Below are 16133 nucleotides of genomic sequence, written 5' to 3'. Positions count from 1 at the left end.
TCAGCAATTGAAAGGTTGGAGTGAAACCTTTCAAAATGCTTTATTTACCACTTAACCACAATAGATGGTTTCAAACTGCCTCGATCGCAAGAATCCCTGTTAAATTACGAGAACCTTTTTAGGCTGAAAAATACCCATTAATCCTGCATTCACAAAGCCCTGAAACGTACCCTTCGGGATAAATTCCTGAAGTTAGAAGCATGAGCAGTATGGTCTGATAAGCAGGCAAGGCGCGAGATTCAAAATCACCAGCCACCCACGGCGCAGCGCCCAACGACACGCTGGGCTAAAAGTTCCTGTAATTTGCTTTAACATCGCCAAAATACCTGCGACCTTGGGAAAATCCCCGCGAAAGTTCTCGTAATTTCGCCAAGTACCTACTATTTAGCGGGTATTTTCTTTCGGGGAAATTACTCGTAGTTTGCTTTCACATTACCAAAATACCTGGTATTTTCTGATCAGAGAATACCTGGAACTTCGAGGCGGTCTGAAACCACCTAATAATGGTTAGTTTCCAACACTTAAAATGTTGGATTCAGCTTAAAGCAAGGTTAGATTATAACAATTTAGAAAAGGTTCTGTTCTCACTCCTCCAACAGTTCAAATGTTGATTTAACAAATTCATTTGTTTAGAATGTTCTCTTAATAATCAGACCTTGACATACATATAAAACATTTTTGGAATGTTACTTTGGAAATGTAATTAATAGCTCAGAATGTTGAGAGCATATATGCAATGTATAATAGAAAAGGCATGATAATTCAAACAATTGGAAATTCTAATTAAATAAGCCAACATAAATATCCTGCAATGCATACTAAGAAAAGGTTTCATTGTGCAAAAAGGTGTCTTATTGTTAAAAACTTGCACCCCCCCCCCTTCAAAAAGAAGAAAAATGTTTGAACTTTTGAAGGACTAATCCTACAAACTTCACCAGTAAACAATTGAATACAAAAAGAGTAATCAAATTATGATAAGATAAACAAAGTTTGTTTGATGTAATAATATTACATTCTGATAATGACTAAATTGCGTTATACAATACATGTACCAACTGAAAAAAAATGTATAATAGTGAATAGTAAAAGTAAATTGTAATGGAAATCAATAAATCAAAACATCTGCTCATCATTAATGATTCAAGATTTTTAAGATAAATTGGCATCAATTTTGGAGCAAAGTATTAACTAATGTAAATTAATCTTAATAGAGGAGAAATGAATGATTGATGACCATAATCAAAATGTTCTGTCATCTAATCATTAATGATAGTAATATTCAGTTTCTGTGAAAATATTAATATTCAGTTGCTGTAAAGCACATATCATGTACCATTTATCTGTATATGCTTCCACATGGATTTGGATTTCATTACACTGGTTTTAGTAAAGAAGCCTTTATATATCGCAAAAGCATTTCTAGGAATATATTTCTGCCAGGTACCCATTTACCCCACTTGGGAAGAGTGCAATACATGTACAATACGGATCAATATCTTGCTGAAAAAAATTACACCAATGCATGGATTTGAAGCGATAATCCTTTGTTTCAGAGTTCTGATACTAATCCACTGGAGCTACATTACATGTTAACATATATATTTGTTTTATTTGAAACAATTTACCTGCACCTGCCGGTACATCTTTTGGATTGTGAAGTCAAAACATTTAGTTCAATGTGTAATGCAATGTTGTTACATTAAGCATCGCTGCCACATTACCTGTTGTAACATGGCCTCTGTTAGCGCTAACAACATTTCTGTGCGGCCTGTCCTAGGATATACACATTTGTAGATATTCTTGATATACAATATGCAACACAGTCACACAAGCAAATTCATGTCTTCACAAGTTTCACGGTAAAAAATAACCAAAGTAATGGAATTCATAATGATAATTTGTGCAAAGTCTATACGAGAGGTATAAGATAACAATGAACTACCGTAACAATACGTACAACTTTCCTTTAAAAGACTGAGTAATGTTAATAATGAATCAAATCAACATATGTAGTTTGCAATGTAAATGTAAGCTTCATTCATAGAATCATTTGTCCCATTATAATTAGCAATTCTTATCACTCTTGCAGTGTACTCTGACAACAAAATTTGAAAATCTCTACCATTTTTAATGCAAGATTTGCTCGATTTATTTCTAAAAGCAGCAACATAGTTTTAAAAAGTAGAAAGAGGACTGTGTATAAAGTAGATTTATGAAGGTTAAGGAAGCCATCGTGAAAAATCTACTTGGCTTACCTTACAAATGAATGGAATTATGGAGTTCCAAATGATATGTGGGGGTGCTTCAAAAAGCCATTCCTGAACTTACAAATGAGTTTAACAAACGACTTGAATATGGAGTGCCAAATGTGGTAAAGAATATGGACCAATTTCTTGTTAAAGGGGAAGTTCACCCTGAAGAAAAGTTTGTTGTAAAAATAATAAAATATATTGGTGAAGATTTTAGGAGAATCGATTAAAGATTTAGTTATTAGAATGTTAAGTTTTGGATTTTAGACGTTTTAAAAAGAGCAGCTGCCCCATATGTTACGATATATAACATGCATAAATGTCAGTTTATTAATGGTTTGTGATGATTCATTATTGTTTTCTTTGTAGGAACGTGTGTGAAATTATTTGCCCATTGACATAGTGAAGGTACAGTAAAAACCATATTCAATTTTCAGATAAAATTACATTTCATTGATTTTTCAGCATACCATATGTAAGAAAGCTGCTCATATATGACGTCACAAATCAAAAAAAAAGTATAATAACTTAATTCTTTGATGGATTTTTCTTGAAACTTTGGCAATATTTTTTATCATTTTACCTTCTTTTGTTACAATATTTTTTTTCAGAGTGAACTTCTCCTTGAAGGATATTAGAGGCTGTTCTCATTACGCTTTCTAAAACTAGTTTACTGGAAACCGATTCAGGAAACCACTTTGGAAGATCGCTTTGCTAGCGTTCCCACTTGATCACACGAAAGTGGATTTCAAAATCACTTCACGTAAAGCGCTCTTGTTGCTATGGAAATGCTCTCAGTGGGGTGACACGTTTCATGCGAAATTCGAAACCGCAGCATAGGCATTCTACACCTGTCATGTGGAGTAGCGCGCTCAAAATGTGTGAAGATCGCTTCCTGAAGAACGGTTGTGTCCTCACTTACGCTAAAACCAGTTTAGCGAGGCAAAGCGATCTTGAAAACTACATCGCGAGGTGGTTTTCCAAACTGGTTTGGAAGATCGCTTCCAAGACCGCTTTGACCGTTCTCACTACGCGTTAAACTAGTTTCCAGTAAACTAGTTTTAGGAACGTAGTGAGAACAGCCTCTATGGCTACATGTGGCTGGTATATGAATGCATGACCCTCAGATTGCAAGTCAGGAAACTGGTCCTCTGGGTCAAAATGCTCCACAATACCTATAAATGTACATCTCTATGACAACATTTTCAAGACCAATGGAATTTTCTCCCTGAAAATCATGTTCCTTCCTCCATATTTGAGGCCAAATAAGAAAAGGATATTTGCATTCAAGATCATCAAATTACAATCCATTTCATGATTTTTAGTTATTTATATATAGTTGTCATGTTTTCAAGCAAATTGCATTTATATATTACAGTTTTTCATTTCTCATAAGGAAAATACAATAAATATATGGTCAATATTTACTTCACAAACTTCTGCATTTGTGCTAAAACATTGAACTTATATACAGATATGATTAACCTTGAAAATATATCACACCTCATATATTCCGTACATTTTAAGAAAATAGCTAAAACGAAACAAATATACTCGACTTCCAGAATCGTGTCTTTCCTACGGTTTTGAGTAACTTTACACACATCTTTTTGATTTAGCGAGTTTCATTGTATGTCCTATTGGCTACTGGCAAAAACGAAATTCACAGTGCACCAACATTTTTATTACCATAGCTCCACTTCCCCCTCTTTAGAATGATATTACATACAATATCTGAACAGTATTGAAATGCTATGAAAAAAAATGTGATCATCCCCCATAAACACACTTCATAGGAATACATAAATATGACCTCTTTGAACAAATTACTGCATTTGACAACACATACAAGTCCATCTCTCAAATTTTCACTGTGCACTTCCATGGCAGAATGGAGGAAGGTTTTTAAGAGGAATGTTGATTTTGTCTGCACCAATTCATCAAATAAAAGCAAATACTGACATGGTACATTGATTACAATGTGCACATAACCCAACCCAGATGGTTTAACATGGATTCTACTGCAACGTGTAGATTGAATACAATGTATAAACTAGTGGAGCAATTTTGGTAGATGCAGGATTTTTGTAAAAGTGTCGGGGCACAGAAATCTCACCAACACAAACAGGTTTTTCAATTCTTCATAATTTTCTGACTTGTGGGCAAACTAATGCATTGGGATGCAACTGCTTAAATATCTACAAACAGAATCTTTGTACTCAGGTGGTGGTGAGGGGGGGGGGGGGCGTCTCGTAGAAGAGGATACCCCAAGACAAATTGTGCATTTGACTCGGACATGCATGAAAGTTGTGTCACACTATCTTAATTCCCAGATGTTGGTCCAACAAATTTATATCCACCAACAAATTGCAACCAAGCAATCATCACATTCAAAGTGGCTACAGACTTACATGTACTGCACTTTTCCTGATAGATCACTTATAGTCTTATTGATTAATTCCAATTCTTCCCTGCACGTTAAAGGATCACCATTCAGTTAAATACTGCTTGATTTTTTTTTTCAATTTTCCTTGTGGCCCGAGCTACATGTACATGTATTTAAAAGTGAACTAGCAAGCCTCTTATTAAGCACAATGGAGGTGCATGATATGAAGAACACAGATTAATTCATACCACTACCAGTACACCATAAAGTACCAGCATTTCAGGTAATACAGACATTAATTGCAGGGCTGTGTCATCAAGTGCAGACTTAATATGTCAATTGACAATACCGAACTCTTCAAATTGTCTCTCAAAACTCAATCATTTCAACAGATGTGTAGAGTAATTAGCTCAATTGGATGAGCCTGTGCCTATTGAAAAAGAAATTGACCAGGGCAGGGGGGGGATGTCAAATATATTGCTGTACACATGTGTGACAAAAAAAAGGGTTCAAAGGGTGTTTTTTCAGTTTTGGACAGGCTGCTCATGCACTCGTTAAAGGTATCAAAAACACAGTTTTTCAAAGAAAAGGGTGTTTTTTTCAATGGTCAATCGCGGGGTCAAACGTATTTAGGGTATGTTTATTTTTCCAATGCTTTTTTTTTTAGACCAGCCAAACGTGTTGTTCAGGGTATGTTTTTTCACCGGGATTCCTATTCTTGTGACAACTTGTTTAGGGGCCAAAATGTGTAAATAAAGACTACGAAAAGCTTATTTAGGGGTTGTTTGGAAAAATAATTTGGTCACGCATATGTACAGCAATGCATTTGACAGGCCCCCGGGGAAATTGAGTAAACCACAGACAAAAGGTTGTATTTTATCAAGGAGATATAACCTCTCTCCATGATTTTATATTATCATGGCTATGGTAGTAAGATCATTCCTAAATTTCAAGCTAACAGATGGTGGTCAGGGACCAATCTAAAATTGGGTAAAAATTTTCAAGCGAATAAGGTTGAATTCAAATCTATTAGACTGAAAAATTAAATCTAGCTATAGACTGGTCCCTGATCGGATTCTTTTTCAATCTGGGGAATTAAGGGAGGATATTGTCCAAAAACAGTCACCTAATTCCCAAAGGGATTCTATTTCTACTAGGCACAAGAGAAGGCTGCTGCTTATGTCAAGAATGATAAAATAGAGATTTATCTGAGGCTGTCCTCTACATTTCTAGAGTTTCAGGTACAGAATGGTCAAGTTTGGCCAACAAGCCTTTGCAACTGAAGTGACTTGGTCCTTGCCGGGAAGGAGGGGGTCATGCGACTTTTGTGAGTACCCCTTGCTCTACATGATGTATGGCTTTGAGGGAAATTAGATTCCCTCCCACACAAAGGCCAAATTGGACTAGATACCGAAAACTTCAACCATATAAACTGTATGTACAAAATGCAGGAGCAAAATTAATAAATAAGCTCTAGCTTACAGTCCAATGAGAGTTTGGCAGAGCTTGGGACTCCCCCCCCCTTCTCCAATCCCGAATTTCATGCTGAATAGTTCCGTAAGTGAAATTTATGATCACTGACTGCACGTGTTTAAAGCATCAAAATTTACATCATAATTATTTCCCCTTGAATATTCCCCTGATATATATGCATTTCATGCAGGTACCAGCTCCTTTGGAAAGAATGGGAATTATACCTTTAACTACTTACCCAACATAATTTTGATAGAGTTACATTTACTTTTTAATACCATACATGTACATTACTGTGATGGCTTGCTAGAAATTTGTCAGAAATGCTGCAAATGTCAAATCAAGCCATCTTTGCACACTTGGCCCATATAAAGGAAGAGTAATAATGATGATGATGATGATAATAATAATATTAAAGGACAAGTCCACCCCAACAGAAACTTAATTTGAATAAAAAGAGAAAAATTCAACAAGCATAACACTGAAAATTTCATCAAAATCGGATGTAAAATAAGTTATGACATTTTAAAGTTTCCCTTCATTTCACAAAACAGTTACATGTATATGCACATCTCGGTCGGTATGCAAATGAGGGAACTGATGACATCACTCACTCACTATTTCTTTTGTATCTAATTATATGAAATGTGAAATATTTCTCATCATTGTCATGTGAAATGAAGTTTCATTCCTCCCTGAATACGTGGAATTCTATTATTTCAACATTTTGTGCTTCAGGCAAGGAGGAGGTCCTAATCATCAAATTCATAAAAATTGAAATATTGTATAATTCAAACAATAAAAAACATAAAAATAGTGAGTGCCATCATCGACTCTCTCATTTGGATGTAACAGGCTCGTTTATACATGTATAACTATTTTGTTAAAAATAAGCAAAACTTTCTTATTTTACATCTGATTTTGATGAAATTTTCAGCATTGTGCTTGTCTGATTTTTCTCTATTGATTCAAATCAACACTTTTCTGAGGTGGACTTGACCTTTAACAATAATATCAATACTGTATTCTGCTTTTACAACTTAAACATCAGAATGTCTCTTGCCTGTAGGTATATAAACATTCTCCCCTCCCTGGGGAGCATTCAAACTCAATTTCATAAATGCAGAACATTGGCTTTCTTTTCCATACACAGTACATGAAGGTTACCGATTTGACACCTGGGTATAGAGTGGTAGTGTGTGCACTCGCGCTTGGCCCCAACCCCCAAAATAAATAGAATATCAATGATTGCTGCCAATTTTCAAAACAAAAGAAGATTAAATTTCAACTTTAGCAACTTTTAAGGCAAGTTCTATGGATTAACGCTCCTCATTAGAAACACTGATGTATGACGCTTCGCAATACACAATGCATATTATCTATGGTGACCGTGATGTATACATCATAATGCAATGTTCTGAATTTACAATGTAAAGCTCAAAAACATCATTCAGATTAAGTCCACAATCAGATGAATGATATATCACGACTGGTGATTGACAACATGTATGATTCATCCCCAATGGAATTAGGCATGAAAGAGGGGTTAAATCTGGAGAGATTCCAATTAATTATTCATATGGTTAGCTTATACAGTTTGTCCCATAAAAAAAGATAACCCATTTCAGGGATATACATAAAAATCAAACATAATTAGGTTTGAAATTACTAATATTACGAGTGCAATCTTCTCCTTAATTAGAGACCAAATACAATAGTTGATCGGTCAAGCATAGCAGATTAAAACATAAAAAAAAGCAGAGACATGAAAGAAATGAATTGCGCAGAAATTGATGAACACATGTATTTGAATCTTGGCGTTTTTTCTGCACAACTCAGTTTTGGCAATCAAAAGTATCAAACTCTTCTTGCTCATTGATGCATAATATCATAATAGCATATTTTGTTTCAAAATTTATCTTCATTATGTATATAGAATATTGTATCAAAATCATTTGACCATGCCAAAAAAAAAACAACTTCTGTTTCCTTTTTTGCCCGGGACACTCTGTAAAGTACTGTATTCTAAACTATGTTTCAAAACATGGAACATCGATGCTATGGTCTAGAAAACAATGCTCAACAACAAATGCCGGGGGGGGGGGGCAGTCAAATATTTTGCTGTACACATGAGAGACCAAATTATTTCCAAACACCACCTAAACAAGTTGTCGCCAGACTACGACCCCAGGAAAAAAGCTTTGGGAAAAACATACCCTAAACACATTTGGCTAGTCTTTATAAAGAAAAAGAAAAACCTAGACACATTTGACCCCGTGACTGACACTCGACCCAGGTGAGGTGAATGGGTACCCGGTAGGATTTTTCCTTGAACGCTTTAGCGCCTTATTAATATGGCGGCTCAGCTACAGCCGGGGTAATAATATGATACCAATTATCAAAGCGCAGTAGAGTATATGCACATAGTAGCTGCGCTATATAAATGGACCTATTATTATTATTATTAATTGACCAGTCTTTCAAAACCACCCTTTTCTAAAAATAAGTGTTTTTGATAACCCAAGTGCAGGCGCGGCCCTTGTCCAAAACTGAAAAAAAAACACCCCTTTAAACACGTTTTTGGTCATGTATGTGTACAGCAATCTATTTAACTGCCCCCCCCTTGGAAGAAATAGTGGTTATTTGCATTTCAAATGCAATAGGATTCCATGCAGCTGTTACCTTTAAAATACAATAATTTTGAGCTACCATAATACTAGACTATTATTCAGAGGAAATCAATTATTATTTCCAAGGTTACTAGTACATGTAGGTCAGTCGTACATGTAGTAGACTGCAAGAATGAATCAGTAAAATCTGTTATACCCTTCTGTAGATATTAGAAAAATGGAGCTCAGATCCATTGTGCATGATATCTCTAAACTTTCCTCAGAACTATCCCTCTATACCATCCTAGGGTACATGTTGCTCTATTAAACTCCTTTACAATTTTTCTGTTATTGATTGAATGATTTTATTTTATTTTATTTCTGCATTCAAGATAAATATGCAACACAACATCTCAGTGATACAATTAAGTTTTACAAAACAATAAAGCAATGAAAAACAAATATCAACAAGAAGCAATATTCAATTAAAAGAAAATAGCAGTTTAAACGAATGCAAGAGACCTCCATCGTGAGCGGTTAAGCTCTAAAATGATGGCGGCCTCGTTAAATGGTACATTTTACGAGATGCTATTAATCTGAAAATGCCATCTGGTGTTTTATATGAGTATGTATTTCCCATTTAGATTGTGTCAATGCTTGTATTTAAAAAAATATATATATACATGAGTGATATATATATCATACAGTACCCCAAGTTAAACAATATCTTACTACTGATGAGGTTACCATGTTAAAAGAATACAAAATAAAATAAATGAATATAATTGGGTATCAAATGGCAGAATCTCTTGCTATCAAATTTCAGAGACTTGATTTTACTGCTTACTACTTTTCACAAAACAATGCTATTAAAGTAAAAACAGAAAACAGTGCATTTAAATAATCTGAAAGGACATTTAGTGCTGGCAATTGTTCTACATTTCATTTCAGTATTTCAAACTAGTGTACCACTTGTACATTTCTATTCAGCCATTCTTTTGTAGGAAGTAACTTCAAATTGGTGAGAGAAAGATGGGGAAAAAGAAAGAGAGAGATCAGAGGGTTGTCCCTACCATTTGCCAAAGCCAACTAACACAATTTATAAATGTTAGATTTTCACAAATTTCATGATTTCATTTTTCAAACATCTACTACAAGTACATTCTTATTCCTTGTCTCATTCACTTAGAACTTCAAAACTTTCAAACTTCCATTCTCATTTTTGCCTATTTTTTTGTGGTTTCAGCTTCATTTGGTCATTTATTATCTGACTGATTGGAAATGGAATTACTCCCTCATGATCAACTTGAGATTCTGTATTCATGTAAAATGACATAAATTGACACACATACTGTACTAGTTACATGTAGTATAAAATACATGTACATAATAAGTATAAAAATATACTCTTGAATACATGTAATTCCATGTAATTACATCATATATCCATTTACAATACCCATGACTACATAAATTTGGAAATGCTCAAATATAGAATGTCTCAAGTTAAAATTTTCTTTATACAGTTATGTCATTGGTATTTACTACCAGATTGTGTATAACCTTTTGTTTTCATAAATGATAATGGAGTGGTGAAAATCACCCTGGAGCTCGCTAAAGATCCATATTTAAAATAAAATATTAAGCTTGAACTACATATTTGGATCTACAATGTAGTATGCCTATTTTATACCCCTACATGTCACTAGAGTCAATGTTTTATTTACTCTATTTCCATCATCTGAGGTCTAAATTGAGTACTTGTGTGCATGCATATAACTGGTCATTTATTTGTCCTACTGTGTACTACTGATCGGTGATGAGTGGTCCTGAGATGAGGATGGTTTATATTATTATTATTTGTTTGGCATCACCTGTGTCTGGGTGGTGAAAAGCGAACTGAACCACTCTGACCAGCAAGTCTCTCCTCCTGATATATCTGACTGGGGGAGTGCAGGGGGACCACTACACTGGGGTTTCCCCCAACTCTTATGTACACATAGTACAAATAGTGCAGTAGGTTCTTGACGTGCAAATGTGGTGTCTCTCCTCTACACGGGGCCTCCATTTAACATCCTATCCAAAGGATGGATAGTATATATCATAATGTTTATCAAATGAAAAGAATTCACACATCACTGTCATATAAAACAAATAATACACCACATTCTTCTCACCATTGTACAATGTACTTGCCCCCAAACTCTTTACAGTATTACCGTCCAAACACCCTCAGTGCATGTGAGAACCATTCAAAACATGACATGAACATGAACCTCACGCAATCCCATTCTTACCCATAATGCACTTGATGATAAATATTAATATCACATATAGTAAGAATAATCATTATCATTATTATTATTATTATCATCACTATTGTGTACATTATGCAGAATCCACTAGTAGTATGACAGTATGGGGCTTCTAATTTTGATAAAAAGAAACATGAAAGAAACATGCTTTTTTAACATAACAAAAAGTTTTGTTAATGAATTAGAATACAATGGTTAATGGAAAGACTATGTTAATAGTAGGCTTTATTGAACATTTACAACAATACAAGTAACAAGTTGTCCAATATTGGCCTACAATTCTATGAAAAATATATCAGCTTGGGAAATAAAGCTGATTTGCAAGTACAATTATCATCCAGTGCAATTGAGAAACCTCTGACCTATCAACCCATAAAGCCATAACTCTACTGGCCAAACTGTCAGAAGCATTTTAAGCAATACAATGAAAATTGATAGGTTGATACCGAGATACCCCACGACGCTGTAATGTATCAAAACTTGCGGAAATTTTTACTTCACAGGTATTCAAAGTAAAAATCAAAGTCCCAATTCTTTTGACCTTTAGCCAAAGCTTGTTTTTCTAACTTGGCTTCGTGCATCTTCACAGCACTGAAACACTTGATGAAATCCTCACCAAATGCATTTCTTATCACCTCATCATTGACAAGAGCCTCCAGAGCAGCTTCCATGTTGTTCGGCAGATCAGCTGTCTTTGGTGGGACATCTTCCGGATTGTTGGCACAGCCTGTAGTTTCTGCAGGAAGCCTGTACTTGTTGATGATGCCATCCATTCCTGCAGCAACGGTTGCAGCCAGCACCAGGTAGCAGTTAGCACCAGCGGCTCCGGCACGGTTCTCCATGTAGGTGCCCTTGTCGCCATTGACCTTGATGCGAAGCATTGTGGTGCGATTGTCCATTCCCCAGGTGGCATTTTCTGGACAAAAATTACCTCCGACTCTCTTCAGGCAATTTACTGTTGGAGCCATGAGAACCTCGATTGCAGGAGCATGGGCAAGTATTCCTGCAGCCCAGTTCTGGCCAACCTCCGAAAGACCAATGGGACTGTTGGCATCGTAAAAAACTGGTGTTTTCTCATCCGCTTGGTAAAGGGAGTGGCAGAAGTGGGTACAAGATCCACTCTGATTAAGAAAAGGCTTGGACATAAAGGAAGCTTGAAAGCCATGGAGAAGTGCAATCTCTTTGATACCCGTCTTGAAAGTGAAAGCATTGTCTGCAGATCTGATCCCAAAGGCTGGTTTGTAGGATATCTCAACCTGTCCTGGACCGTATTCAGATTCAACTTGTTCAATATCAACACCAGCAACGGGCATGTCCTCCATAACCTGTTTGACGAACCTCCGCAAAGGAAACATTCTCAGAGTGGATCGAATATTGATGTCGTTGTTGATGGGCTTCTTGGTGACCTTATCCACAACATAGAACTCATGTTCATGAGCAGAAAACAGGGAATACCCCAAGTCCTTCAGCTTCTCCAGTTGTCTGCGGGCCGCAACCCTTGGATGGGCAGCTACATACTCGCCCTTATAAGTCGGCTCAACCAAAATACGGGCTGTTTTCTCTGCCCATGGAAGTTCTTTGAATGAACTGTAATCAGGAAACATGACAGCATCGCAGTATCCGACTTCCTCAGCAAATCCAGTTCCTGGAATAACCCCTGCTTGGACATCCATTCCTATGTGCCCCAAATAAAAGTTCACCCCTCCAGTTGCTTTGTCCTTGAAGTGGCGGGAAGGGATCAGCTTAGACCGGGCCACGCCATTTAAGTCAGTCTGCTCAAATCTCACGCCGGTGATCCCCTTCTCTTCAATTTCCTCAAGTACTTGGTTCAGACTCATCTTGGTGATCTGCAAAATAGGTGAAGAAATGAGTTCTATTCCAGGGTTGTCATTTTTAACTCATCCAGCCCGAAGGGCCAAATGAGCTACATGTATGCCATGGCGTGGCGTCTGTCGTCTGAAAAGAAAAGGTATCGTATTACCGAACGTGTGTTTTCTATGGGAAAAGTCGGGAAAACAACAAAGTCACTGATGAGCTATTTTGACGATATTTCATTGTTCTGAGGATATAAAGACTTCGAAATTGTGTTTTTGATCATTTTTCTATTCAAGTTCCCTTTGAAAGGATGTTGAAAAGGTTTGAGCGTATTTGATTATTTTCTGACATATCTGATGCGCGCGTTCGGTAATACAAGGCCGGTCGGTAATACAATCACTCACTATACCTTTTCTTCTCTAATTTGTTTTTTCCTGTATTTTATTATGAAAAAGCGTACTGCCTTATTTTAAATTGATTTCCGTATGAAATACCATACGGAAAAATCGTACTACTTGGCAGCTCTATTTTCCCAACTTGAGTCATCAAACAAAATATTCATACATGAATGGAACTAAATACAACATTTAATTATTTCAATTAACAATATGTTAAAATGACTTGGATATACATGTACTCAAGCCTGCATGTACTATGTGAATCTTTAGGTCTTTCTTACGAAGGATACCAAAGCTTTTTGATGCGAGTACTCTGCTGAATTGAGAGATCTCTTTATATTCAATTCACTTTTATTTGTTTCAAGCAAGAGCTTTTCCCTTTCTTGTGAGTATTCAGGACATTTTGTGAGATAGTATAGAGAGTTGTTTCCGGCACAGCACAGAATAAGCATAGACCTGTTTCATGGTTGTTGACAAGCCGTCTATTCTTGTTAAGATCAATATTATTCTTTTGGAGACAATGTAAAATAGATGTGCTATATCTCTGGTTTAAAACACATTTGAAACTTGAAAGTTTTCGAAACTAAAATTTTGGAATGTCCTTCAAAGTGGATAGTGTTTCATCCCATTTTCTTTGCCACATTTGTGTAAAGTACGTTTTAAGAATGCAGTTTGATTCATGCTTACTAATTTTGTTATTTACATCAATTTGGCTGTACCGTAAACCTTGTTTGGCTGCAATATCCACCACCTCATTGTTCCAGATATCCCAATGACCTGGGATCCATTAAAAATACACTGTTATTCTTTTATTATACAATTGTGTATACATTACATGTAACAGGATTTCATTTACAAAGTAAGTTTCTTTTTTAGTTTTGATTGCCTCTAGTGCGCCGAGTGAATCACAAAATATGACCGCTCCTGTATACATATAAAAGACCGGGTAATTGGTTCAACCAATTTAATGCTACAATAAGAACATCGCTGCAAGCTCTGATCTATTAGACAATGTTGAATGTACATGTAGGCCCTAGGCTATATATTTGTAATAGGGTACATGAAATGCTGCTGCTGCTTTTCCTGTTTCAGGAGACTTCGAACCATCACTAAAGATTTGTAAGAATTTATACCACTTCTTGTGTATTAATTCAAGACTTGTTTCTGGAATGTCACATTGTCACTTTTCATGGAGTCCTCAAGGCTAGTCTCACACTACGCGATCAGGTGCGACTAGATTTCTTAAGATATCGCATTTTGCATTGGAATATGAAAGTTTAAGAACTAAAATCATTTCATTTAAAGTTTGACATATTGTTAGGAAAACTAATATTTTTACTTCACAGCAAGCCCTATCTTCAGAGTATAGTCCAAATCCAAATCGGATTGTTGCAGCTGATGATGTCGATTCGATTTTGGAACTGAATTTGTTAGGCATACGGTACCATATTGAATTTTTTCATTTCTCAGTACCTAGACTAGTACTAGTGTCAGTATTCCTAATCCTACTTCTAGTACTAGGCCTACTAAAAAATCCTACCACTGGCACTATTCTGAACTCTGATCTGTAATACATAGATCTATCCATATCATAATAAATTTGAAATTCGGATCGCAACGAGCATGACGAGTCGCATACCCTAGTGTGAAACGGGCTGTGAAAAGTTTTTAGGCAGCTCCCTGGTCTGACTCTGAGTTAGGAACACACTGGGGAACACAGTGCACTGTGTTCAGGCTGCCGCAGCCTTGTTCATTGAATGAGTGGGGCACCCATTCAATGAACAAAGTTATGATGGGCATGGGGAACTCCAATGCTGCGTTTGTCCCTGGATTTTTAATAGAAGAAGCTCCGCCTCGTTTTCGGCGGCAGAGCTCCGACTCAAGTTTGTTACCAATTTTCATACTTACAGAAATCTATAAACTCAAGCTGAAACTAAAATCTGTTCACAATCGACACACAAGATCGGAGGCCCAAGCTAAATCCGCAGCTGGAAAATGGACAATAAGAAAAGAATCTCAAACTTTCCAAGCCAGGATGGGATGGGAGTGACCCGTGTGAAACTAGCTGTTCGATCGATGATGCTGATACAAAGCGATATGCAAGCAGATATACCGTGTACGGTATACGGGTTGCTGTACTATTCACCAGCAGCAGAGGCGTCGATCTTGGGGGTGGGGGGGGGGGGCGATCGCCCCACCAATGAAAATATGGGGGGGGGGGGAGGGCCGTGGGCAAACGTATTGTTTTGCCCACCCCCCCAATAATTCCGGATGTGCAAAAATAAAATAAGATTGTAATGTTCAGCTAGCGAGATTGAGATACACAATTAATAATCGTGATCAAAATGACGTCGATCCGCTTTTCAGATTTAAATATCAAAATTTTCAGCTCGTGCTTCGCGCTCGCATCATTTTTGTAGCAAAAACCATACTTTTCATGATTAAATAGGTGAATAAAAGTCCCGTTTTCAGTTTGCATGCTTCAAGCTTGGTCAGAATATAAAGAAATTTCAGCTCGCTCTCGGCACTCGCATTATTATATGCCTCCTCATGAGTTACTACAAACAGTAAACAGGTACCCTTTTCCTATTTTAAAATCAGTATAATAAAAAATTTCAGATCGCGCTTCGCGCTCGCATTAATTTGTTGGTGAGATACGTGTCTGTATCTCATGAATCATATATAGGCCTAATATATATACATATAATGTGCCTATGTGTGTGTTTGTGTGTGTGTGTGTGTGTGTGTGGGTGAGGTTGTTTGTTTTGTACGATCGAGCGCCTTTGGAACGTTGATTCCTGATTTTGCCCCCCCATCTGAAAAATGGATCGACGCCCCTGCTAGGCAGCACCCCTGGAATTGCAGATTTTTTTAACGCCCCCAACTCT

General features: G+C 36.6%; 1 protein-coding gene across 1 annotated transcript; it reads right to left on the bottom strand.

Annotated features, from left to right (window-relative positions):
* Window positions 1-10835: 10835 nt before the first annotated feature.
* On the bottom strand, window positions 10836-15337 carry LOC121414455 (lengsin-like). The gene is made up of 2 exons (XM_041607639.1): window positions 15154-15337; window positions 10836-12879 (listed from the first exon to the last, which is right to left on the bottom strand). Exon 2 carries the CDS (start codon window positions 12868-12870, stop codon window positions 11530-11532), a length of 1341 nt encoding a protein of 446 aa, XP_041463573.1. The 5' UTR covers window positions 12871-12879; window positions 15154-15337; the 3' UTR covers window positions 10836-11529.
* Between the last annotated feature and the right edge of the window lie 796 nt (window positions 15338-16133).

Source organism: Lytechinus variegatus, chromosome 1 (genome assembly GCF_018143015.1).
Source record: "Lytechinus variegatus isolate NC3 chromosome 1, Lvar_3.0, whole genome shotgun sequence".
Classification (NCBI taxonomy): domain Eukaryota; kingdom Metazoa; phylum Echinodermata; class Echinoidea; order Temnopleuroida; family Toxopneustidae; genus Lytechinus; species Lytechinus variegatus.
The sequence above is the reverse complement of the archived record's forward strand: the minus strand, read 5'-3'. Positions and strand labels throughout refer to the sequence as shown.